Genomic DNA, 24,554 nt, shown 5'->3' with positions numbered 1-24,554 from the left:
TGTTCTTATTACATGCTGTCTTAGTTTGGATATGGGCTTAAAAAGGAATACTGTTGAATTCTGATCTGTCCCCTGCTCTGCTCACTTAAAGTATCATTTGCAAGCTTGGATAACTTATTTTTTACTGTATAGTTTTGGACAAGTATTATTTGCATATTAAGGAATTAAAAAAGATAAAATTTGTAATTCTAAAATGAATAAACCCCCCTATTGTTTCAGGGATTGCTGTCCATTTATTTCAATCAAAGCCTGAATGGCTTCAATAGCTTAGAAGAAAGCACTTAAGAATGATAGGTATTCCATAAATACCAGCAAGCAAAAGTGAAACTGCTGAGAAAGACAAGTGCTCCTACCGTTCACTCCCTGTAATTTCCTTCCTTTGCTAATGCTGGCCTAGACAGATATATTTCCTGTGATATTTAGAAAAACACGAGCAAAAGTTCCCACAGACTCCTGCTCTTCTCCTGGAGTTCAGCATTGTGCAAAACTTCCAGCTGCTGATTATTTCTTACCAGTTGGGTTTGTTTGTCTGTACCAGTCAGTTCTTTTGAATGAAAATCATCACTTTTCCATCGGTTACAGAATTAGGGATAGCATGAATCCATTGGGAATTGACAACCTTCACAGCATGTCCAAGTGTGGTAAGGAAGCGCAGGGGAATCACAGAGGAATTTCATACTTTGGGAGATGGAAAATGTTATTTGGTGAATGAGGAAACTACTTCTGAAAAGACATGTAATTTAATTGTTATAACAAATCTAATTATGATTGTATTAAGTGATCACAGACAATATGTTGGATTCTGTGCAGATCCTGCAGGGAAAACTGATCTGCCTGCCAAAGAGGTTACTACACAAAAACTTTATAACCTAGAAGACCAAGAAATAATGTACCCATTGACCCCATTTAAATTTTACCAGGAAATATACATAGCAATTATATTTACCCAAGTATTATTTTCAACTTCTGTTTTTGTGGGCTGCTACTCTGACTGAAAGCTTAAAAGGAGACTCTGTTCAGCAATCCACCTGTTGGAATTGCATTACAAAATCACTGAGAAGTGACTCTGCTCCTCAACTAACTTTGTGTGGGAAGCTCACAACACCGATGCATACTGTGCAAGTTTTCCTTGACAAAAAAAGCTTAAAATGAAGGGAAGTTTATATGGGTTTTAATTTTCTTAAAGCTATTTCAACTAGCTATTAGAAATTAGCTGTAATTTAGCTGCCATGTGAGACTTTTTAATGGGAGCAGGGAAGGTGCAGTCAGTAACCTTGCTCAGCCAAGTGTCCGATCATCAAGGGCAAGTCTAAGGTCAAGCTGGGAAAGCAATGTATCAGTTGAGATGAAATTGGGTCTTGAGCCCCTGGGCTGGACCATGGGAGAAGGGGTCACCTGAAGGGTGACGCTTCAGAGTCAGTCAGGCTTATAATGAATTCACAGACTCTGTCATGGTCCTACACGGGGTTTGTGAATTTCACTGTTAAAAAATGTTCTGTGCCCACCTACAGACAGTAATTAAACATCCGTAAGGAAGCAGGTATAATAAGCTAAACAAAGCAGTCTTGGACCACCACAAACCAAAAGCTGAGGAAGAAGCTCAACAAAAAGCAGAGACCCAAAGCATCATACCGAGTAACTATCCGAAGTATTTACTGGCATATTTACAAGGCAATTTACAGAGACCACAAAATGGACTTCTCACCATGGCTGGCACTTCATGTGACTCTTTCAACTGAACTTTCGAGCTGTGGTGGGAAGTAGGCCCCTGCCCTGGAGTTTGAATCCTGTCCACAATTCCTTACTTGCTTTCTTGGAGAATGACCATGGGAAGCAAAGATATATTGATTACTCTGTTCCAGTTTCTCCTCTCGCCTATTTCTTTCCCTCCAAAGGAGTACGTCTTCTGGATAAATACCAAGTGCATTTATAGTAATACGCTTTCTTCTTCCCATTTCTTTGAAGATCAGTATGCCAGACTCTTCATCTTCCCTGTGAGCTTAACATGGTGTCCTGTTTCTGACTAGAATGTTTTCCTAGCTTAAAATGCCTTTATTGTTGTTCACACTTTTAAACCCAGTAACCACCCTTTCTAATTCACGTACTTTGGGAAGCAGGTATCTGCTGAATCTGAGAGTGACCAGGCAGGAGCCAACCACCTATCTTCCAGGTGAGCCTCTCATGCCCTCACTACCCATTTTCAGGACACCATACCAAGAATTTAAACAGATTAATCCAGGGTCCTCCCATGGACTGTTAAAACTATCCTTGCCCACACAAGTCACTCGATAAAACAGCGGTGCTGGAGTCAATAAAAGCCTTTTTTTCCCCCCCGCGCAAGCAAACAGATAAACACCACAGCACCTCACTTTAAGGTGCCCTAGAACACCTTCCATGCGACGTATCATGTCTCTCCCCTTCTAAATGCAGTTGACTTCCTCAGCTCTCCCAAAATGACAGTCACATATTCAGGGAAGTTTTGGGTAGTGGCAGTCATGTTTCCAGATCAGGCCAGAGTGATAGAGAATAAGTACGTGTAATCTGCTCCACTCTATATGACTTGTAAGACCAGTGCCATTTGCTAGAAGATGTAGTTATTATCTGCCTTTGTGGCTTACAAAGCTCACGCTTATATCCTTGGATATCACATACAGTCCTTGGTTAATGGCTGGACCTGATGATCTCAAAGTTCTTTCCAACCTCAATGATTCTATGAGACCAATCACATTTGAAAACCCCATGAGCTGCGATGGAGAGCTGGGACGCTGCTTGATGCAAGCAAATGTCGATTTATCGTACACAACCACGAGTTTATATGTTTTCAGAAGCTGCGCGCTTTAAACAGAGTGATTCCATTACATACTAGGCAACCCCTGATTGGTGGTTAACTACAAACAAAGGACACTTTAAGTAAGTGTTTACAGTCATCAATTAACAGCAAAGTGTTACCTCTCCTTGGCCCATCCCTTCCTCCCTCTCACTCCCCTATCCTCCCTCGGCAGGACTCATCCTGTTAATTGTTACCTGTTCCCACTCATCCTGTTAATTGTTATCTGTTCACACTCCTTGTCCTCCCAGGGTTCATGACCTACAAGCTCGAGCACATTCCCCTCAGCTAACTGATTGCCACCTACGGTCCTGATTTCCAGGCCCCCTCCCGCACCCATGGGAAAAGAAGGGGAGGGAAGTCAAAACACCTTATGAAATTTCACACAGTTACCACAAAGACAAACTGGAAGTTCTCAGAAAAAGATTTACAGAGCTCCAGAGGACCAGATAAAACATCACTGCGTTCACTATGAACTGTGTTTTCAGTAAGACCTTCATGTCCATCCAACAATGCTTTTAGCTGCTTTAAAAAATAAGGCTTTGCATTATTTAAGTGATAATTAGATATCATGATTATTATCATTTATTAAGTGGAGAGTTCTCAATGAAAGTATACATTGCTGTGTTCTTCAGTAGTTTCAACAATGAAACTGTATTACCAAGATGCAACTTTTGTTCTTTGCCACAGCCATTGTATCTTTGTTTCCTCTCGGTACTGCCACTTCTTAACTAATTGCCTCTTTCACATGGAGTCACTATTACTCCCTGTATGCTTCTCCTGGAGAAGTTTAGGTATGATCCTTGCCACAGCACCTCTTGCCCTCATGGACCTCCTACAGCAACCAGACGTCCGTTTTCTGAAATGATGAACTTTCAATATTCTGAATTCCGACTTCTTGTAGAGAAAGGCTCTGTATTTGCACAGCCAGCTGTTCCCTGTTAAGAGTTTGTCTAGGCATTAAACAGATCAATGGTGCAAAGCGAGTCCCTGAGCGAGGAGCACCTTCTCGTAGAGATGAAGGGTGAATCTATACAGACACAGTTTCCGTCATTTGTTGTATTGACATGAAATCTAAAAAGCCAAGAGAAAAATAAAAATTAGAGCAGAACTCTGGTCTAAAAATTAGAAGACTTATTTCTTATTCTTTGTAAAACGGTGTCTTTAAGACGGTGGAGAATGAAGCACAGAACTATTAAAAATGAGCCTCACTTCTCATTGGAAGGATGAGAATTCAGGTGCACATGGAAGACATCGTGATGCTCTGATTCAGCTTCTATTAAAGTAAGCTGCTTTGATCCCCACAGAGATGCACCACAGGTACTTGTACTTCACAGTCTGCAATGTGTTGTAAGTACAAAAGGCACGATTCTCCTGAGCAGGAGAGAGTGAGGATCCCTGCGGGACCCATGGCAGCAGTACTCCAGGCCAGACTGGGGCCCGGCCACCACTTCCCACTGATTTTGCTGAGTCTCTGCAAAGAGAGCCAATCTCCGGGATACAAAGTGGGCAAAAGCAATGCCTTCTGAGACACAACCCTCCAGCCCAGTGACCTTGCAACGTGGTCCCGAGCACCTCAGTTGGTCTTAAGAAGCCCTGTCTGTGCTGGCTGAGTGTTGAATCAATCCTGCAAGACCAACAGGGCAAGGGAATTCAAACAATTTACAATATCTAATGTTGGTAATTCTTCCTAATAAGGCAAATGTTATCCACTCCACTGCACGAAAACAAGTTACTCTAGGCACAACCAAACAGCTGCTACGCAAACACAAGAAAAAGCAGGCAATGATGCCCCTTCTCCACTTCTATGGGGACATAACTTAGTTTTATAGCATACTATTAGCATTTTTACAGCCATAGGACAGCCCTCATTTGGTAAGATATGCCGGTTTATCGACAGTAGAATAGTAACACAGAATAACTTTTTTACTTGGACAAAAAAGCTACTGACTCTCCTCCCACATAGTAAATTTGAAAGAAAACTCACAACTTTGTATCAAATGACTCTCCATTCGCCCAGAAGAATTTGCCTCCTTTCCTGCGCAGCCCAATCCAGAAGTCTGTTACACGCAGTCGGTACATTATAAAGTTCTAGACAAAATACAGAATAAAATGACATGGCTATTAGATTTTTTTTTTATGATTATATAGCTTCTTATATAAAAACTGCATCACAGAATACACAGTGGTGGACTATTTTTTTTCACAGGTCACTGAGGTTTTACTGCTAAATTTAATGAGATGAAATACTAAAGGAATCCCTAGATCCATTACTAATAGTCAATGAGGTCCCAGCTATTTAGCTGGTAGTCATGCGGAGTGTTACTGACCATCCACTTATACCCTGCCCCACCCTGTAATTAAAAACATCCACATATGTCACCAGAAATACCATACTTACACAACAGCCAGCCAGTACAATGGTTTCACTGTATCACCATGAGAATGGCATTTCAGTACAAGGACGTATATTTAGCAGGGACACAATGCCTGATGTAGCACAGGTTGCCTTGACTCTTATGTCACCATAATTCCTTGGATGTCATGTCTCCATCAAAATCAAGTCACACATTTAAAATCCCTCAACTTCCCAATTTTCGCACTTTCACTCTTGACACTAGTTGTATTCTAAAGTGTGTGAGTTCATTCTGTTTTCCTGTTCCCTATATTTGTGACCATAATGTCAGTTGGGACTACCTAAACCCAAACTCCAGGGCATTCAAGGGCACATACACAGTTTACTGTCTGCAGTACGAATAAAACGAAGTCTTTCTCTATTCTTTCCTTACGATCCTATATTCGTCTCTGAAAACACATTTGCTATAGTGCTATTTTCTTTTGTTTTCCTCAGCCATAAAGAACACCCTGAATTGGTAGGACACCAGAGAAGACTTAAAGAACATAGTAAAAAAAATGGTTTGAAAACAACAAAAACCCACAGGTAGAACCTACTGCACAAAGCAGGTATTTTCAATACCATGGGTCCCTGCATCGTATAACTACAGCCAGTCTCCGCCTTTTGTGGAAACAGAGGGATTGGCTACTTTGCACTGAACCAACAGCACATTTCTGTTCCCTAGTGGGCCACTAAACCATTTGTTATGCTAATGAAAGCACCTTTTTAAAGAAGTGTGTACTTAAAGGGTTATCGAGAAGATAAAACACATTAATGTCCACTAGTGGTCTGTAAGCTCAAAATTAGTTTAGAGCTGTATTTAGTGTGGAAATTGCTGTTGACTGTACTTTTGGGTACCTGGAGAAGGAATGAACATTAAGAGGATATGAGAGGAGAGAACAGGTGAAATTGCCTGACTTCAAATGGACACGTAAACTGCCAGTTAAATTTAAATCCTCCTTTATTAGTAATGTGGAGTCACAACTCCATTTTTATATTCTTTCAGACTTGACTTTACATTTATACATTGTTTGCCTTTTAAATTTCTGCAATGCATTCTAAGGTAGCAGCAGAATTTCTCAGTGGATTTTAGTGAACAGACCACATCGCACTGAAAAAAGTCCGTAGGTTGTACCGACTGGTGGCAAAGCAGTCTGGCACACATATATATGCTGGGTTTCAAGCTATGCAAGGGAACAAGTGATGGAGTTACAGAAGCTGTTAGGGCAACAGACATAACACTGAATGCTGGACACCTTACCAACTCTTGGTGGCTGTCAATCACTGCAAGGAAAGCGCCATAGCGAGAGCAGGACTTCTGACTGGAATTCCAACTTGCTACAGCTTCTGAATGATAGTAACACTTCTTCTGGTAGTACAGCCAGTCATCAGGGCACGTCTCCAGCTGTGGACCTTCTGTTCAAACGAAGAAACGAAAATAATGTTATTTACTCATCGTTACCTATTTAAAATACAATTGTATACAAGTTTACACATTCTAGACCTGCTTCCTCTAGCTTAAAAATATCTGTGACTTGCACTGAATTAAGCAGGAGGTGCGTGAACATAATGCAACTGAAGGATTGTGCTCAGTCTTCAGTTTTCTCCAGTGATACCCAGCTTATGTGGGTGCAGTAATCCCTGATCCCATGCTGGGCATGTGCCAGCAAACAGCCTCCGACAGGAGCAAGTGCAAAGCTCCAGCTACACTGGAGACGTCAGGGGTGGGCACAGCAGGGCAGAAGGCTGTCTTTGACAGAGTACAAACCTAGACACTAGTTACCTACCCTGAAGCCCCTAAAATGTAACCCTAAACAGGGGGCAGCTCAATATACTCAGCTCTAAAAATAACAGGCCAGAGCCAGGTCAAGAAGCCAGTACTGCCTGCTGAACTCTGTCACGCATCAGCATTTTGCTGTGCTGCAGTACAATGAAATCCTGCTGCAAAACTGAAAAATTAAAGTCAGTTTAATGCTATCGGGAACAACTGCCCAAGAACAAACTGTCGTGCAATTAGTTTCAATTTCCTTTTCTAGGGGGCCGTAACGGACGGGAGTGGCCCTGACAGGAACGCTGAAAGATCGCGGCAACAATGAGCGCATAGTGACGGCGAGCAGCACTGAATTTCTATTTCCAGGGCTTGTTTTTTATACAAATAGACGCACTCACTTAAGGTAACCCTCATGCACAGCAGAATCACAGAAACAACGATGACAGTTCCTGCAACTGTTCTCCAAAAAGAGAGCGGTACGCATGTATCTAAAAAGCGAAAGAAGTGCACGTTAGGGAGTAAAGCACGTGTAAGAAACAGAAGAGTCCGGTCAAAAAAACAACCCATGCAGAGATAGATGCACGATGTCCGTTAAGGTTACCCCGAGACCCCCGCGTACAGCTGGGCTCCAGCACTTAAAACCCCCCAGGTCAGCAGAGGGATGAAGCTACCGGATCCCCCAGAAGCAGCCCCCGAGGCGCCCGCCCGGAGCAGGGCAGGCGGGGGGCTCCGCGCCCAGCCCGCCCAGCCCGCCCCGCTCCTCCCGGCCACGCTCGCAGCCGCCGTCCCGTCGCGCCCGGCTCACCCGGCCAGTCCTGCCGCCGGGGGGCTGCCGCTGTCCCGAGCGGCTGTTCCTTCCGTATCGCCGCCGCCAGCCCCGCCGAGCTGCAGGCCGCGGGGCAGCCGTCGCCAGGCGGCAACCGGGGCAGCAGCGGGTCGGAGGCGCCGCAGCCGCCGCAGCGCATCGCTGCGCCAGTAGGGCCGAGCGGCGCCTCTCGCCGGGGGATGAAAGAATCCGTCACCAACATCCGAGCGAGCGGAGGGTGTCTTTATTCGGCAGCGCTGGGTGCACGGGGGATCGCTTCACCAAAGTCTTGCACGCCGAGGGGTCTTTTCAGTCCCTGCTTTACTCATAGCTATCCGTTATTTGTCCGGGAAATCATTTACATATTCGCTACAATTCTGAGAGATCATTGACACATCTCGCGCCTGCGCAATGTCCCTGGGGCGTGGTCTCTGCGCAGGCTCCGTCCCTTGGCGTCATGTTTAAAGCCTCCATCTTCGCTACGTTGCACGTGCAACGGGAATCTGAGACGAAACGTCCCATCTAGCGACAACCGACCCAAGGACTTGGCCGCGTGCGCATCCGCCATGCGGCAATAAGGGTCCCTGGACATTTCCCGACTTTTAACTAAACACAGGTGCGTCACCCTTTAGATAAGCGGCACAGCATTCGCTATTCACCGGCCACGGTCATCGCAGGGGTCAACGGGCTCCTCGCTTCCCGCCGGCGTGAGTAGGGGGCGGGCGGGGCCGCGCGGCGGGGAAGGGGTCGGCGGGCGCGGCAGCCGCAACGGGTCGGGCTGCGGCGGCACCTCCGTGCCCACGGGGCGGCGGCCGGCAGGCGGAGACCCCGTTCGCAGCGCCGGGGAAGGGGCGGGCCGGCTCCCGCGGCGGCTCGGGCCGGTGGGGCCGAGGGGGGGGCGATGTACCCGTGCGGGGCGGGTGGGGCCGGGGTGCCCGCGGCCTGGGGGCGAAACTTAGTCGCGGACAGTCAGTGTGGTGCTTTGTGGCTCACTGAGAAGTTGCAGCCGTTAGTTTTTAAGTTTAACGGCCTCCCAGACGCCAGGCCGCGGAGCCTCTGCCTTCAAGCAGCGTTTTGGGGGGGGTGGGGGTGGCTCGCCCGACGCCCCCCCGGCCGCCTCGCTGCGCCCCGCGGAAAGCCGTGGCGGCTCGGTGGGCGTTGTCCCGCCTGTGAGCCCCCCCCCGGCGCCAGCCCGCTGCAGCGTCAGGGCGAACGCGCCTGCGCGGCCGGCCGGGGCTGTCCGGGCAGCGAGACGGACGAGGCGCCCTGGGGATGTGCTCGGGGCGGTCGGCAGAGGCGCTGGGGGAAGAGCAGCTGGCTGGGGATGGAATTCCAAGCCTTAGTTTCTTTCTCTTCCTGTAGGACGGACCGAGCGCAAGTGGAAGCTGATTCTTAGGAATTAGGCATCAAATTACAGTTACGAATTTGTGGAGTTGAAGCGACCTCTTAGGCATACGCTAATTAAGATAAATAATAATAACAGTAGTGAAAGTAAAGATGTCGAAGCCTCCAAAGAGGCTTTTGAGGTTTACAACCTTTAAAGAGGTTTTTGGTTCCCCCCGCCCCCCCCATCATTATGATCTTTATAACCTAATTCATGAAGATGAATTGATGGTTTTGCACTGATGCAGTCATGTTTATAGCTGCGTGTTCTTCTCTGGGTGACTTCTTCCTGTTAAATTTATGTGATTGAAAGTGGGATTTCAGAAAAACTGAGGAAAACATCACTCCCTGGAGCGAGCACAAAAGGGTACAGTGACCTTCCCTCTGCAGACCAGGTTCAGTCTTGCCTGGGAGGTTGCCCTAGCTTTTCACATGCAGATGAAACTACTTTAAGCTAGGTAGTGGTGAAGTTGAAAGCTCTGTGCTTTGTGGCCTTTCCCTCCTGCCTTGATATGCCCCATCCCTTCCCTGTCACACTGTTCGCCTCTGCTCTGTCCTTCCCTTTGTTCTGTTGCAGTCCTCACTCCCCATTACTCCCCTCCCTGGGGAGGAGGGTATGTACAGTGTATCTGAGGCCCACCTTCTCCTTTTGGTGGGCCTCAGATGTGGTGCACAAGCTCCTCATTTTCGATTTGTTTTCTCATTTCTCCGTCCACCCTGCCCTCATCCCCTCAGGTACAGGCAATGACTAAGGCAGCTTTGGGATTTCTACTGTTTCCACTCATCTATGGACAGCAGGGGAAGAACTCATTAAACATAGCTTCTTTTTTGTTTCCCAGCTGTAGGTGGACACTGAGATCGCCCAGATGACACAAGCATTTCTGGAGGATGCAAAATCCAGTAATGCCAAACAAGATGCCAGTCAAGGCGTGGAAGCTAGTTCATGCGTGTGGAGGACAAGGAGATGCTTTGAAGAGTGGTTCAAGAAGCACAAATATTGCGTGTGTGGTAAGACAGCTTCCTGCAGGAAGCCTGAAGTCTAGTTCCAAGTCTAGTTTCAGGTCCCTGGGAGTTTACTTCTGGTCAAAGCTGTGGTCACAAAAATTAAGATTACTGTTCTGTTTGATCAGAACAGTTGATGTCAACTGTTCATGTTTGATCCTTTTGTGTAAAAAAGGACATTTTCCCATGTAGTAATGTCTGTATGAAATACTCCTGGACAAGATGTAGAAAGTGAAGCCAAGCCTCATTAGAGAAAGTAGTTTGCAACAGATGAGCTTGCACATCTGCACTGAAACTTGTGCATGAAGGACTGCTTGTGACAAAGAAAAAAGACATTTGATTCAAGACTGCAGCCATGCTACAAACATTAACTTTTAATGTGTGAATTGTGTGAGAATCCTGTTTTCCAAATGTGGGTGTAGCTTGATTGGAGTTAGCGTGACCTGCGAGTTCTCAGCCTCCTGAGAGGTTCTTGCTAAATGGTTTGCAGAACATAGAGGAGGTGATAAACTTGGGACTGGAAGACTTAAATTTGCTGTACAGGGATCTGCACATCTGTGGAAAACTTTAGGTTGTATACAAATAAAAAAGTGACTTAGTTGATAGCTGATCATTTTATCAAACTGTCCGGTACATAAATGTCAATTCAGGGTGCCTTGGTTGACTTTAACAGTGCTTTGATTTACATACTTGGAGTTTAAATGAACGGTTATCCTGCTGCTGTCTCATTTAATACTGAAATACAGACTGAGCCTAAATGCTCATATATACAAAACCTTTAATGATTCTTTTTTTCTGTCTGTTGCCAGTTTTTCTGCTAGTTGTTGTAGCTGTTCTGCTGGTGCTGGTGCTTTCCTTCATCACTAAATGCAGACTTCCATCTGGTAAGCTTTTGGAACATCTTCCATATGAGAGAGATTTCCTCTGACTGCTGACTGGTCCAGGATCACAGCAGTCAAACACACTGATAACTAGTACTCTGCAGTGCCTGCAGCGTGACAAAACCTGGGACTTCCATCACTATTTCAGTTGTTTTGATGTTGGTATAAGATGGAATAACCTCCACGCCTCCAGGCAGAATACAAAAGGAGAGAGGATTCTCCCTGCAGATAAAATCCAGATGATACAGTGGTAAACTGTTTCTTTTCCCTGCATTGTTACTGGTCATAAGAGTGTAGTTTCTTGCCTGGCCGTGGTGTACGCATGTCTTGCCTGTGCTTGTCACCAGAAACTTAGCTGATTATACCAGCTAGTGCATGCACTAAAGCTGACATCACATCTTCAGACATAGATTCCAAGCTTATTGTGTGGGCTGCTCATATATGTGGGCTTGAGGGCTCCTTTATTGTCACACTTGGCAGACGACTAGGTAATAGCAGTTGCCTCATCTTCTTCACAAATAGTCTTTGGGGATCGTTCTGCCTCTTTCTTTTTAAAAAATTCATTTGTGTTACATGCTGTAGCTTTAAGAAGTCAGCCCTACCTCCCGCTGGCACAGTAGAGGCCAGATGTGCACTTGCTGTCCTGTGCAGAACCCTTCTGTAGGAGCAAAGGCTGTGCTGCCTGCGGTACTACCTGAGGTATCCAAGTCACGGCGTGCATGAGTATCTCAATGCAGCCTCCACAGCCTCGTCTGCAAGGGAGCTCTTGAATCTCTGCATTAAATATATCTGTGGGCTGCCCCCTGCAACATGGGTGTAGTAGTGAGGTCCTCTGCACATACATGGAAGCGGGTGGAGGATGATGGTGACATCTGTCCCTGTTGATTTTTCTTTGCTTTTTTAGGCTTTTACTTAAATGGAATCAGTCACACTTTCTTTCAGGGGTTGAGGGCAGTGCTCACAGGTGATTTGCTAAGGGGTCTCCAGCTACTCTCTTTGCTACATGTAATTGATCAGAAAAGAAGAGAGCAATTCACTTTCTGTAAGCCTCTCTACTCGTGTAACAGCCAGTCACTTTCATTTCAGTATTGGCCATCTCCAGGGTTAAGCAGTGGATAGTTGCCCTTTGGGTGCAGAAGGTCTGAATTCAATCCCAGCAGGATGACTCGGGGAAATACGCTTTATACACTGCATGAGCCTGGGTGTATGATAAAAGACACCATGCTGCACAGAGAAGGTCACTGTAACCATTCAGTAACAATCGGGGCAGGTTATTTTTGTCTGGAAAATAGAAACCAAAGTAAATGGAAATTGATTATCTTCATTGCAAGAAATTAAACGTCACCGAAACAAAACATGCCAGTGAATCCTGTCAGCCCTACAGAGCTGTGACAGAAAGAAGATGGAGAGGGCATCAAAACGCGCTGTTGAACAACTCCAATGAACCATTCTCCAAACCATTATTTCCAAAGTGGTAATAACTTTCACCTCTTCATTAACAGACAATTTTCATTAGCATCATATCAACACCTGATTTACTTACCTTCACATAGATCTGTCAAATGCTTAAGGTCTGATGCAAAATCTGAGCAACTTTTCTTCATGAAATACCTCACCAGTCTTAGATGTTCAGACAACTTCATTTCTTAAAATTAATTTGATCAATAAATTAACCGTGTGAGGTTGATTACCCTATTGTCAGCTTTAAAATGTGTCAAGTATAAATTGTCAATTATCAATACCTCTGATTCCCCGAAATTCAGGAGTGTTTTCCAAACCCTACACTTTCTACTGATTGTAATCATTAGGATTAGGCTGTATCCCCCAACTCCTAACGTTTCTCAGCTGAAGACAGTGCCTGGAAGGCAGGGAAGTTTAGGACCCTTGCCCTTCCTTTGGCTTCTTTTCTGGCATCTAGTGTGGCATTTGCTTTCAGAAAAATCTACATTTTAGGTTGAATTATGCTAATGAATGCTAATATCTTAACAGGTAGAAATTTTGTTCTCTCTTTGCCTTTGTAGGTGCAAAACCTGGGATGTGCCCCAGGGACTGGATAGGTTACAGAGAGAAATGTTATTTCTTCCCAGAGGAGCAAAAAAACTGGACATCTAGTCAGACCTTCTGTACTGAGCATGGATCCTCGCTAGCTGTTTTTGAAAGCCCGGATGAAATGGTAATGAGGCAAGAACCCAACAACAATACAGACTACAACTTCTGTATCTCCCTCTTTCCTTGACAAAGCTTTTTTTTTTTTTGGCATGCAATGCTTATCCTGTAAGTCTTTGTAAAATAAGTAAGCTGTGTGAATTCAGGTAGTGGGAAGTACTGCTTTGTTACTGTAAGCGGCTAGCTGACTGCAGCAGGTGCAGCAGCAGTGCCTAAACACTCAGCACTGCTTGGTGCCTGCATTTGACTTGAGCGACTATGAAAAGCTCTTGTGTTATGAAGAGTTTGCCTAGTTTTACTTTTCTGTCCTATGGACCTTCACCTTCAAAGCAGGTATGAGTCTGTCCGACATCCAGTACAGACAAATAAATGGATACTTTGGTTTCTATAAGAAACTGAACATTTAAAACCGTTTCTCAGTATAGTGGAAATTACCCGTCTTTATATGCTTGCTTCTTTTTTTAGATACGCCGTAATGTCTCTTAGAGACACATGCTTATACCAGTGGTGGGAATATACCTCTTCTGAAGCTGGTTTTAACATTTTCTCATGCTGTTAAGTTTTAAAAAATATTTTGATTTGCCTGTATTGTGGACCAAGTTGCACTGAGTCTGTGAGTGCTAGTGTCATCTTGCTACTGCATGCTACTAAAACTGTAGTGTGCTTTTGGAGATCTGCTGCCTTTCGAGTATTGTCAATGAGAAATTACTTTCATCAAAAAGTTAGTTTTTAGATAAATTGATGTTTGAGCTTTCTTGTTACTGTGATTGTTGAATAGAGGTCAAAAGGCTACTTTTCCGGTTGGCTGGTACATACTAGTGGTGTAGCAGGTACGGAAATGGAGGAAACCTTAGTGAAGTTACACAGATTAAGTCGCATCTGAATTTTACTTGAGCTAATAAATATTTTTGCACCAATAAGAATTTCAACAATGAGAAGGGTGCAGGGCCTAGCTCTTTCTTCATGTATGAGTCCCTTACTGAACGTGGTCTCTCATTTTATCCCATCGTGAGGCCCCTTTCTTCTACAGTAATTCCAACCACATTTGACAGATCGTCGTCTTTCAACAAGCCCGTTCTGCATTGCTGCTCTGTGAGCGATCACCTCTTAGCAAATTTGTAAATGCCTCTCTTCCTTACACATCTAAAAGCTTCACTTCTAATTCAGTGCCTGTGATACACAGCTGATAACCGGCTAGGCAGAAATTGGTGTTATTTAAACTGCTGCTTAAAAAGCTTACAGCTACAAACTGTAAACACAACTTATGAAAGAAAAGCACAGGAACACTGACATTGGCTTACTGGGCCAGATCAGTGCTCTATGGTATGTGTTGTCTGGTCTCCAGCGCTGGATAGCATGAGCCGTATCAGAAGAAGATACACCAAAAACTACAGAAATGGCACTGGGACCCTCCTGAGGCAGTTTCTTCTGAACTGTATTGAATTGCAATTGCTAGAGGAGAGTGGAAGCGCATAACGGTGCACTCTTTCCACATCCATTAGAGTCCAGACTGACAACTAATATTTACCTAATTTTTAAGTTCACTGAGTCTAATGATAGATAGCTTGTTGCAGGGAGTTCTGTAATATTAACCCATTGCAAGTGCTGTTCCTGTTGTCCTCCATCATTCTTTGCTGTGTTTGATATAAGTTGCAGGCTTCTGGAGCAGTGAACTGTCTTTTATTCTTTATCTGTAAATCCACAGATAGTAAACCTTTAAAAGTAAGTTACTTAAAACACTAATTGGGAAGGAGAGGCGTTCCCACAGGCCCATCTGAAAGGCAAGAAACACATGTACGTACCAGCCTATTTAGACCAAGCTGCATATATAGAGGTTGATAAACATATATAGACAACTAATACATGGTGGGGGGGTATTTTTGCATGTAGTGAGCAGTAGTAATTTTCTAGGGTATAGAACTGAGTAACTTAACTGAAGTTTATACTGTAATGGTCAATTTAAAGGCAGAATTAGGCTCTTAACTCTCAGCGAAATGCTTATGGGAGTGTTCTAGATGACAAAGTGATGAACTAGTCCTCCTCAAAACTCACAGGAAGAATTTGCTTCTCATTGTGAGACTTCATGATGACAAAAATAAAAAATGCCTTTTTTTTTAAAGCAGGCTTTCACTAAGCTTTTGAAATTTGAAGAGGCCTGGATTGGGTTGCGCAAGATAGGTGAAAGATACTACTGGGAGAACGGTATTGCCTTGGAGATGGACAAGTAAGTTCCTTGTGATTGTTTAATACGTACTTAAGCAAATGTAGTATTAGGGTTTACAGCATAATGTTATTTTTATCAGGATTTTTCTTTTTCCTGTGATTTATAACTGTGACTTTGCAAATTAACTTTTTGCAGTTATTGTCGATCTGACTCCCAACAGCACCAGTGTAGGGAAGTCCCTGATTCAAAAGGGGTTTTTTTTGGTAGCTCAGCACATCAAGATAAAGTTATTGAACATCCCTATTTACCTTAATTTATACATATTTTTCAGTACATAATATAGACTTCTCAGTTGTTTTTCAGATCTTCAGAATTTTTGGTTTCCATTGTGATCCTTTGTGCTTGTCTTCCTGAAATACACAGTATCTAGCAAATATGCATACATTTTTTAGGGATGAAAGAGGATGAAGTGACAGGTATGAGGGAGTAATCATCTTCAGATGGGTTAAGCAGCTTTGTAAGAAAAATCCTGTCTGCTTCAGTAAGTTTGTCACAACCTGTAGACAACCCAGATTTCCCCATTTACGTTAGAGAATGTGTGGACTACAACAGCTCTGTGTCAGGCTCATCAAACAGCAGTTCCCCTTGTCTTTGTCACCAGACTGTTTATGACCTCAGTAATTCTAGGCAGGATATATCATGAGCTGTGTTTTGTCTTTCCTCCTGTTATTGTATGATACCTGCTATGGACTGCTCATAGAAACAGAGATTCATGTAACACTGCATGAGCTAAACAGGCTTTTCTAACATGACTTGTCACTCGCCTTGCTTTTTGCAGCAAGGGACCATATTGCAAGGGACCAAAATCAACTGGGAACTACTTCAGCAGAGCTTTTGTTTTAGCGCAGGCTAAAATATTTGACTCGGTAGTAGAAACTGGCTGTTTTCTTCTGTGTTTTTTCAGGTTCCATATACAGAATCACTCCGACTGTGCCTACTTGTATGACTCCGTTATTTCTACGTCAGCATGCTCTTTGCCTAGGTACTTCATCTGCGTCAGGCTTCCCTAAAGCGATGACTTAACTATCCATTGATACAGCCTAGTGATGGTACACGTGCTGCACCTATGCTGTCTCAGACCATCAGCCTAAATCGGAGAGAAGAGGATTTGTCCGAGCTTCCAAAACGTGCTTCTAGGTGGCCTTTCCTAGGACAGGAGTGTGCTAGTCCAGTTTACAGATCACCTACAATATTTACCAGTGCTGGCTGACAAAGCTCAGGGTTGAGTGGGATTGTTGCTAATCTTCTGATAAGTAAGGATCTCTTTCGTATCCTGCTTCCTCTTAGAACGTGGCCTTGGGGATACACAGCAGCCAGAGACACCAGCCAGCCAGGACACCTCTGATTCTCTGGAAACGTGTTTTATACTTTGCTGAACTTTATGCTGTATCACTATCTGCATAGACTTATGCATGCTTATATAGAAAGACTTTCAGTTGAAATTGTGTTCTTTTAATGAAGCTAATGTCCTCAGTTTGCACCCATGCCGGTCCGTGGCCATCGTTGCTGTCAACACTTCCTATGTCTGAATGATGAGAAGTTCCATATTTACCAAAGGAAGCGGCTACAAAGTCTTTCGTATGCTGCCTTTTTTTGTGAGGGCTTTCAAATTAATATTTACCAGGTTTGTCCATGCTAAAATTTGAGCTTGTGCAAAAAAGCCAAAAGCACCCCCACCCCAATGCAGCGGGGTTATTTGTGACCAGTCTAGTGCACAATACTGAGGAAAAAGGCATATTCAGGGTTTTTTTGTACCCCCTGCAAGCACTACGTGCCCAAAATCTCCTGACGCTGGAGACTGCAGTGTTTACACACAAAGTGCAGGAAAAAAAGGTTCTAAGCAGACAGCTGTAGCAGACTGGGACATGAGAGCCACCACCATTGGTGCCAAAACGGGCAGAGTAACTGCTCAGAGACTAATTTTGTCTTTGAGCAGCAGAGGTATTTATTTCATGCAGCATTGGGGAACTAGCCTGTTGCAGCACTCTCAAAACCATCCAGCTGCAACAAGGTCTTTCACCACCTCATACCAGCATACCCTTCATACAGTCCCTCTGCTGCCACCTCATCCAGGGCCTGTGTTCTCTCTCCTCTTGCTTCTTCCCCGGCTGCTCTCTCTTCATTGGCTCTCAACCACTTTGCTTAAGCAGCCACAGCTGTACCTTATCCACATGGGCCAACCCGCCACAGCTGTATGTTATCAATGCTGATTAACCCAGCTTCATTCCACTACACTAACTACACTACACTAGCACAAGACAAACTAGCTCCAAAGTTTTCAGTGAAAAGTTTTTGTGAGAGGTTACAACATCTTTACATACATATTCATTTGATCGTGACATCTAATCATTCTATTCATAATAGACAGGATCTAGGTGGAGTAAACCTTTCAACTTTCTCTGTTCAATGATTTCCTGACTCATGGTCTCCTTATCTCCTTCAGGTGCCCACCATATCTTTTCTAATTATTCAGAGGACATTCCTTTAACATCATCAGTGGAACCTTTTCTAATTACATCCCTTTCTCAACACAGAGCATCACCCAGAGCATTGCACCAAACTCATCCTGACCGATCTTTTTAAGACCTTGCTCTGTTTACCATTTGCTAGTGTCCCTTTGCTGAAGCTTCTTAGGCATTGTCAGCACAAGCCCTCGGCTGCTGCATTCCTGGGGGGCGTGTGAAGAGTCTACATTATCTTCTCTCAGTTGTGCTGTGTTGCAGAAACCTCCAGCAGAAGGGTAGAGCCCATAATTGGGGGCGGTAACTTCACTTGCCTCGGCAACATCTGCCAGAAGTTCTGTTGGAGCCTTCAGTTGGCTGGTTACTGAAGGTACGTCAGCAGAGGGTTGTATGTTTCTCTGCCTCTCACATCTTGCCTGCTAATGATGTTAGTCATGGAATCATAGAAGCATTTAGGTTGGAATGGTCTTACGGTCTTCAAGTCCAGCTGTGAATGATGTGGCAGCCTGGTAAGAAATTCCTGTAAAAAGAGCATTATATAATGGTGCTGAAGGTGGCAGGGTGTGTCACTGAATTACTTTTTGGGGTGCTGTGTGTAGAGATGCTAATCCTGAATCAGGTTCCACTGATGCCAGTTTCACACCCGGGTGCTTCCAGAGCCACCTGCACTAAGGTTATCCCTTGAAAACTGGTGCAAATGAAGTCAGAACTCGTACTCTGCATTTCAAAAGCTGCTACCTGTCATAACTCGGAATATTTTGCTACAAATGGAATACTAAGAGGAATGTAATGAGCAATTATTCAATTGTATTGAATTGTATCAACAATTCAAAGTACTTGCAATGTGGGAAGCTCCTGGACTGAGTTTCTGGAAAGGGGCTGTTGGAGAGGGGAGGTGGAATAGGAGGCGTAGGACAGTTTGGGGCTTTTCACTGTTGTAAAACTTGACTATGGGATCCTGAGAGAAAAAGGTAACCAAGAACTGTCTTGAATAAATGGAATTTCCGTACAAATCCAGATTTTGTTTTGTGTTTGTCGAGGCTGCACTAAGCTGTTTTCTGTTACCAAAGGCCTTCTCCGTGTTGGCAGTTCACAGGGATCATTTTTATTGTTAAAGGAAAGGTTTGACTTGAGATAAGCAGCTTTCAGGCAGCACAAGCAACTGGCATGCCCATCAGTGATAATTGCACACAGACACTCTCCTTCAACTGGTTCTTCTGAAAGTAGTGTTCAGGACCAGGTGCTGAGGACACACAATACATGTACACAGAAAGCTGCAAAGGGAGGGAGTCCAAGGGTGACTGATAGAGCAACAGTGACACGCTCACGCAAGCCTGTGTTAAATAAACAAGCATCGCAAGAACTGATTCAGACATTTCTGAACAGGGGGGGGAAGGCCTAAATGTCTAGTCATGTGTGATTGCTTCAAGTTCAGCAGAACTGTAATTTTTCTCATAGGTTCATTTGTAAGTTGCATAAGGACTCATTAAAAAGATCCTTCCTTTCTTGCAAGTATCCCAGTTTCAGCTATTTTCCAGCCATGCACGGTAAACCTAAAAAATGGAAGACACTTCAGAGACGTGCCAATCTCAAAGCCAGCAGTCATTCAAATTAAGGCTTTAGTCTCCAAATCATTTCTATTCAGAGGCCGTTGGACATCAAGATCTTAGGGTTTTTTGCCCACATTTGAATTCTGCCTTTCCAAAATTCTAGATCCTCTTCTATTTGGGGAAAGAGGAATCTCTGCAACATACATTCTGCAGCATCCTTAAACAGCGGGTACAGTATTGTCATTAGAAAGAGTAGTACTGCAGTGGGAGTATACGAATCCAGAGTAACCGAAAGAAATTCTGCTTCCAACAGTTACAGGCAGATGAACAGAGAGCACGATCCACTGCAAAATCACTGGCACTTCCCAAAACCACCAATTTTTCAGGTTAAAGCAGCTCACTGAATAAGTTTATTTCAGCCAGAATCAAAAGTGATGTGCTGCTTGAGACCAGTTTCCAGGAAAGAAATGCCTCTGTCCCCAGAAGGAGGCTATGATCACCATGTGAATTATAAATTCTGGGTACCAAATGGAAGTAAAAGCACTTCCAGAAAAGTATCAATACTTGGACTGGGGAAGAAAACAGAGATAAATACTTCAGTATCCAAGGTTCTTAAGGTGTATTCTATTCCTCTGTTCTGAAGCCTGTATATTCTATATCCTACCTTATAATTTGTATCATAGCTGTGTTTTAAATTTCCGTTCCTGCGCTTTCTCTAGTCTGCCTTACCAGAACCTCAAGACCAGCAAGTGTGAAGGCAGAAAAGTGCTTCTGGAAAGTAGGAAGTGAGGTATTATATTTTGGAGATGAGAGGAGACATTAGCAACGTGAGTGGTGGGAAGAGGGAAGGAAAAGCATTGGCTTATGCAGTGCGGTCCAACCAGCCAACAGGTCAGAAGTAGCCTGTAGTAGCAGCTACTTTCTCCTTGAAGAGGACAGAGAACAACTTTTAGATCTATTTCCTTCCATGTCCAGGTAAAAGAAACAGTGGGAATGGAGATAGAGGCCCTATGGTTACAGCCTTGACGTTCAGTCATAGGCTCATTCAAAGGACTTGCCAGTGCAGTACTCTTGTTGACTTACTGCAGTTATAAACGAAAATCAGGGAAAACAGAGCAGACATGAGGAAAAAGTAATGAATGGTGACGTTTAATTTTCTCTGTATGTTGAGGTGACTGGGAAGCTAATGAAATACAGTCATCTTGGTTTTCTTGTGGCATTAGATGGGCTTGACTTTTCTTGCATTAATAAAAGGGAAAATGACATCTCGGTCATTTTCCCATAATCCACACCCCTGGGAAAGCCCATTAGGGCCAAGGAGGCTGAAGCCATGGAGGTGAACGTCCTGTACAATCTGTGCATATGGAGCTGAGCCTGAGCTGAAGAGAAATGGTCTTCATCAGGGAGATTGAAGTGATGTACACAGACCCCTCCGTGAAACCATCGGTGCCACCCTGTGGTTCAGTGGGCTCTGAAGTGTGAGGAGCAGCAGGGACACCCTGACCAGGGAAAGGGGACAAAGGAGTCAGCTGGAGGCAGAGTTACGAAACAGGAATGGGAACAGAGTGGGACCTACTATGGCATATAGCAATGGATTTTGCACTGGTAGAGGGTGAGCAGCTGCCCTGCTTAGCCACCTAAAATTTGGGTGGTTCTGAGAGAAAATTAATCCCATGTATTTAGCATGGGATACTGGGTCCTTGGAAGGTCTGGCTTCTCACTACTACTTCTAGAGGAAGCGTAGACATAAAAATTAGACTACATGCCTTTTTTTCTGGCATTTCAGATGTTAAGATAATGTAGCTTTATTGTAGCATCTATGTCTGATGAGCTCCCACTTTCTGAAAAACTGTCCTGTCTCACTGCCATCCTGATAGCAACCACTACATTTAGTTCATCTGCTCATGTTAAATGCAATAATCCTGGTTCTGCTAGCTGAACTGAAAACTCTCTAGAAAGCATGGTTATAGGGATCCACCAGACCTAGAGGTTTTGGGGTTCAGACACTGCAGTGACTGTAGCACCCAGCAATGCTGCACCCAGCTTCTGAGGTTTGATGTTCTCAAACCTGAACAGGGTGAACATCATAGCCCTCCTGACAAGGCAGGTCTCCAGGACTCAGTCCCTGTCATTCAGAGAGGAGAAAAAGAGGTGGTGAAGTAGAAACTGTCTCCTGTGCAGCACCACGGCCACCAGACAGCTAGGCTGTCCCATTGCATTGCACGATGATGTGGTGGCTGCTGGGGCAGGGCTCTGACAAAAGCAGCTGCAGGAGTGCATGTCCATAGCTCCCCCGCTCTGTGTCACAGCTGTGGGGTATTTACACCCACAGAGACCTTTCTGCCTTCCCTTGTTGACCCCAATAGCCCTGGGGCTCCCTGGAGAGACCCCTGGCAGTGCCCTGAAGGGGGGCATCCCATTTAGTGCAGGAACAGACACACATAGGAGAACTCTGCCTGGGGTCTAGTTCTCCAACTTCCAACCCCCGTGGCAGGGATTCCTGCCCTGGGGCTCCCTGGAGAGACCCCTGGCAGTGCCCTGAAGGGGGGCATCCCATTTAGTGCAGGAACAGACACACATAGGAGAACTCTGCCTGGGGTCTGGTTCTCCAACTTCCAACCCCCTTGGCAGGGATTCCTGCTTTAATGAAGAAAGCACCAGCTGGAAATACACCGCAGGTTAAAGAACCTGTGCTGACTGTGACATGGTAGGTACTGCAAATGGAAAGAATGAAAAAAAAAAAAAAAAGAGAGAATAGATGGGTAATTTATCAAGACTATAGACATCTCTAACCCCAGCTCCCAAGGCTTCACCTCTGACTGTACCAATGCATCTTCCAGCCAGCCCTGATGCCGCTGGAAGGCAGTGGATGTGACAGGTGGTGCTCGTCTCAGCCCTGGCAAGGAGAGAATGGAAACTGCCCGCGCTTCCTGCAGCAACCATTTTCTTATTACTCGGGGACTTAACGGTCGCTGAAACCACAGTGGTATTTGCTGGTAGCTCAAATAAGGTCACCTAAAGGCTTCCTCAGACTTTTTTTGCGCTGTTTTTCTTAAAGTCATCCACCTATAAGAGCAAGGCTGCTAAATGTGGACCTATTTCCCGGGACAAAACAGCTTTACAAGATGTTGCTTAGGAAACATAACACATCACTCCAGGCTGCTTTGCAGAAGGCAAAATGAAGATGGAAGTTGCAGAAGCAAGCCAAGGGCAGGGTAAGGGGTTTATGGAAAAAGAGGGTGTCAGCCTCCAGTTTTTTCCTGACATGAACAGATCTGCTCGTGATCATAGTGCTAGCAGACAAGAACAGTTCTGAAGTTGTGAACACAAGGCTACAATAGCATCTGTAACCCGATAAGAGCTGCTCTGGAAACCAGTAATTTGAAAGATTTGCAAAATTTGTTTGCTTTTGTTTTTTGTTCTGACTGTATGAGAGCATCTGCATTCTATTAAAGCACCTTTACTGTCCTTTGAACTGTATCATAAAATCTCTAGGTAGCTTCCTGCTTCTTTGCACGATGTCAATGCTACTTACAGGAATTTTGATCTTCATTTACGTGAAATGTGTTTTGAAGTGGAATTTTGAGAAACGTGGTTTTATTACATGTTGCACTGTAACAATGTTCGCAGCACCATTTAAATAGTTACAAAAGTAAATGTTATTACATTTCAGAGTTACATGAGTTTATTTTCCCAATGCATCTGAGTGATAGCAAACCACTCAGATCTGCTAAAACCATAGCTGCTTTTAGGCATGTAAAGAGATTTCTCAGACATAAAGCCTGAACATTGCAAAAGGCATCCACCAGTTGTGTAACCAGAAACTTTGAATCTTGTGATTCAGGATTTTTGTAGCATTTTTGTAGTTTATGGGAGACATCAATGACTTCACGGAATATTATTGCATCTAGAACTTGGAGGCAGGACATCAAAATATGATGTCAAAAGGATTTACTCAAAGTGACAGCAGAGCTTGTGATCACCACCTCTTCCCAGCATTGCCAAATAGAATCATAGCACCATTTAGGTTGGAAAAGATCTTTGAGATCATGAAGTCCAACCGTTAACCTGGGACTGCCAAGTCCACCACTAAACCATGTCTCTAAGCACCACATCTAGGTGTTTTTTTAAGTAGCTTCAGGGATGGTGATTCCACCACATCCCTGGGCAGCCTGTTCCAATGTTTGACCACCCTTTTGGCGAAGAGATTTTTCCTAATATCCAAGCCAAACCTCCCCTGGCCCAGCTTGAGGACCTTTTTATTTTGTCCTGTTGCTTGTTATCTGGGAGAAGAGACCAACACCCACCTGCTTACAGCCTCCTTTCAGGTAGTTGTAGAGAACAATAAGGTCTCCCCTGAGCCTCCTCTTCCTCAGACTAAACACCCCCAGTTCCCTCAGCTGCTCCTCATAAGAAGACTTGTGCTCCAGACCCTTCACCAGCTCCGTTGCCTGTCTCTGGACACACTCCAGCACCTCAACGTCCCTTTTTCAGTGAGGGGCCCAAAACCGGACACAGGATTTGAGTTGCAGACTTACCAGTGCCGAGTACAGGGGGACTGTCACTGCACTGGTCCTGCTGCCACACTGTTTAGGATACAAGCCAACATCTACTGGTCTGAGATATAGCTATAGAAGGCCACCAAAGTGAACACTGTGGCAGAGCTTCCCTCAGTTCCCCTGCACTGTGCTTTAAATTTACTATCTGTGCTGCTGTAGAGGAATTATAGAGGGATGAAGCTGGGTTAATTAACATTGATAATATACAGCTGTGGGCTGGCTTCAGGGGCGGTGGGTTGGCTGGTGTGGATAATGTGCAGCTGTGGCTGGTTCCTGCTAAGTAGTTAATTAGCTCTGAGGGGTAAGGAGGAGGAGCATGGGGTAAAGAGAGATCTAAAAGAAGCAGAGGGATAAGAGCCTGTGCCCCAAATGTAGGAGAGACAAGGAGGAGCCCTGGGAGAAGAAGGGGGCCTGGATGAGGAGAGGCTGGCTGGAAGAGAAGCACTGGATGAAGAGAGAATCTGGATGCAGTAGAGGTGAGAAGCAGGGTGGACTGGCCTGAAGAGGATGAAGAAACAGCATGGGCAGT

At 44.6% G+C, this 24,554-nt stretch overlaps 2 protein-coding genes across 6 annotated transcripts; one reads left to right on the top strand and one right to left on the bottom strand.

Annotated features, from left to right (window-relative positions):
• Positions 1–2,773: 2,773 nt before the first annotated feature.
• Positions 2,774–8,167, bottom strand: LOC106112324 (C-type lectin domain family 2 member L-like). 2 transcript variants are annotated; one of them, XM_055808125.1, is made up of 6 exons: positions 7,799–8,167; positions 7,392–7,481; positions 6,484–6,638; positions 4,815–4,918; positions 4,381–4,454; positions 2,774–3,901 (listed from the first exon to the last, which is right to left on the bottom strand). In XM_055808125.1, the coding sequence occupies exons 1-6, from the start codon at positions 8,019–8,021 to the stop codon at positions 3,858–3,860; spliced, it is 690 nt and encodes a 229-aa protein (XP_055664100.1). In that variant the 5' UTR covers positions 8,022–8,167; the 3' UTR covers positions 2,774–3,857. The 2 variants fall into 2 exon arrangements, with proteins under 2 accessions (XP_055664100.1, XP_055664099.1); XM_055808124.1 differs by lacking the exon at positions 4,381–4,454.
• Positions 8,168–8,229: 62 nt separating this feature from the next.
• Positions 8,230–18,933, top strand: LOC106112323 (C-type lectin domain family 2 member L-like). Of its 4 annotated transcripts, none has more exons than XM_055808128.1 (6): positions 8,245–8,505; positions 10,021–10,189; positions 10,993–11,067; positions 13,086–13,237; positions 15,354–15,454; positions 16,359–18,933. In XM_055808128.1, the coding sequence occupies exons 2-6, from the start codon at positions 10,048–10,050 to the stop codon at positions 16,462–16,464; spliced, it is 576 nt and encodes a 191-aa protein (XP_055664103.1). In that variant the 5' UTR covers positions 8,245–8,505; positions 10,021–10,047; the 3' UTR covers positions 16,465–18,933. The 4 variants fall into 4 exon arrangements, 3 of the variants coding, with proteins under 3 accessions (XP_055664103.1, XP_013152498.2, XP_055664101.1); XM_013297044.3 differs by having other exon boundaries at positions 8,250–8,414; positions 15,351–15,454; XM_055808126.1 differs by having other exon boundaries at positions 8,250–8,505; positions 15,351–15,454.
• The last annotated feature ends 5,621 nt before the right edge of the window (positions 18,934–24,554 follow it).

The sequence above is a fragment of the Falco peregrinus genome, chromosome 6 (assembly GCF_023634155.1).
Source record: "Falco peregrinus isolate bFalPer1 chromosome 6, bFalPer1.pri, whole genome shotgun sequence".
Taxonomy (NCBI): Eukaryota; Metazoa; Chordata; class Aves; order Falconiformes; family Falconidae; genus Falco; species Falco peregrinus.
Note: the sequence above shows the minus strand (reverse complement) of the source record. Positions and strands in the feature narration are given on the sequence as shown.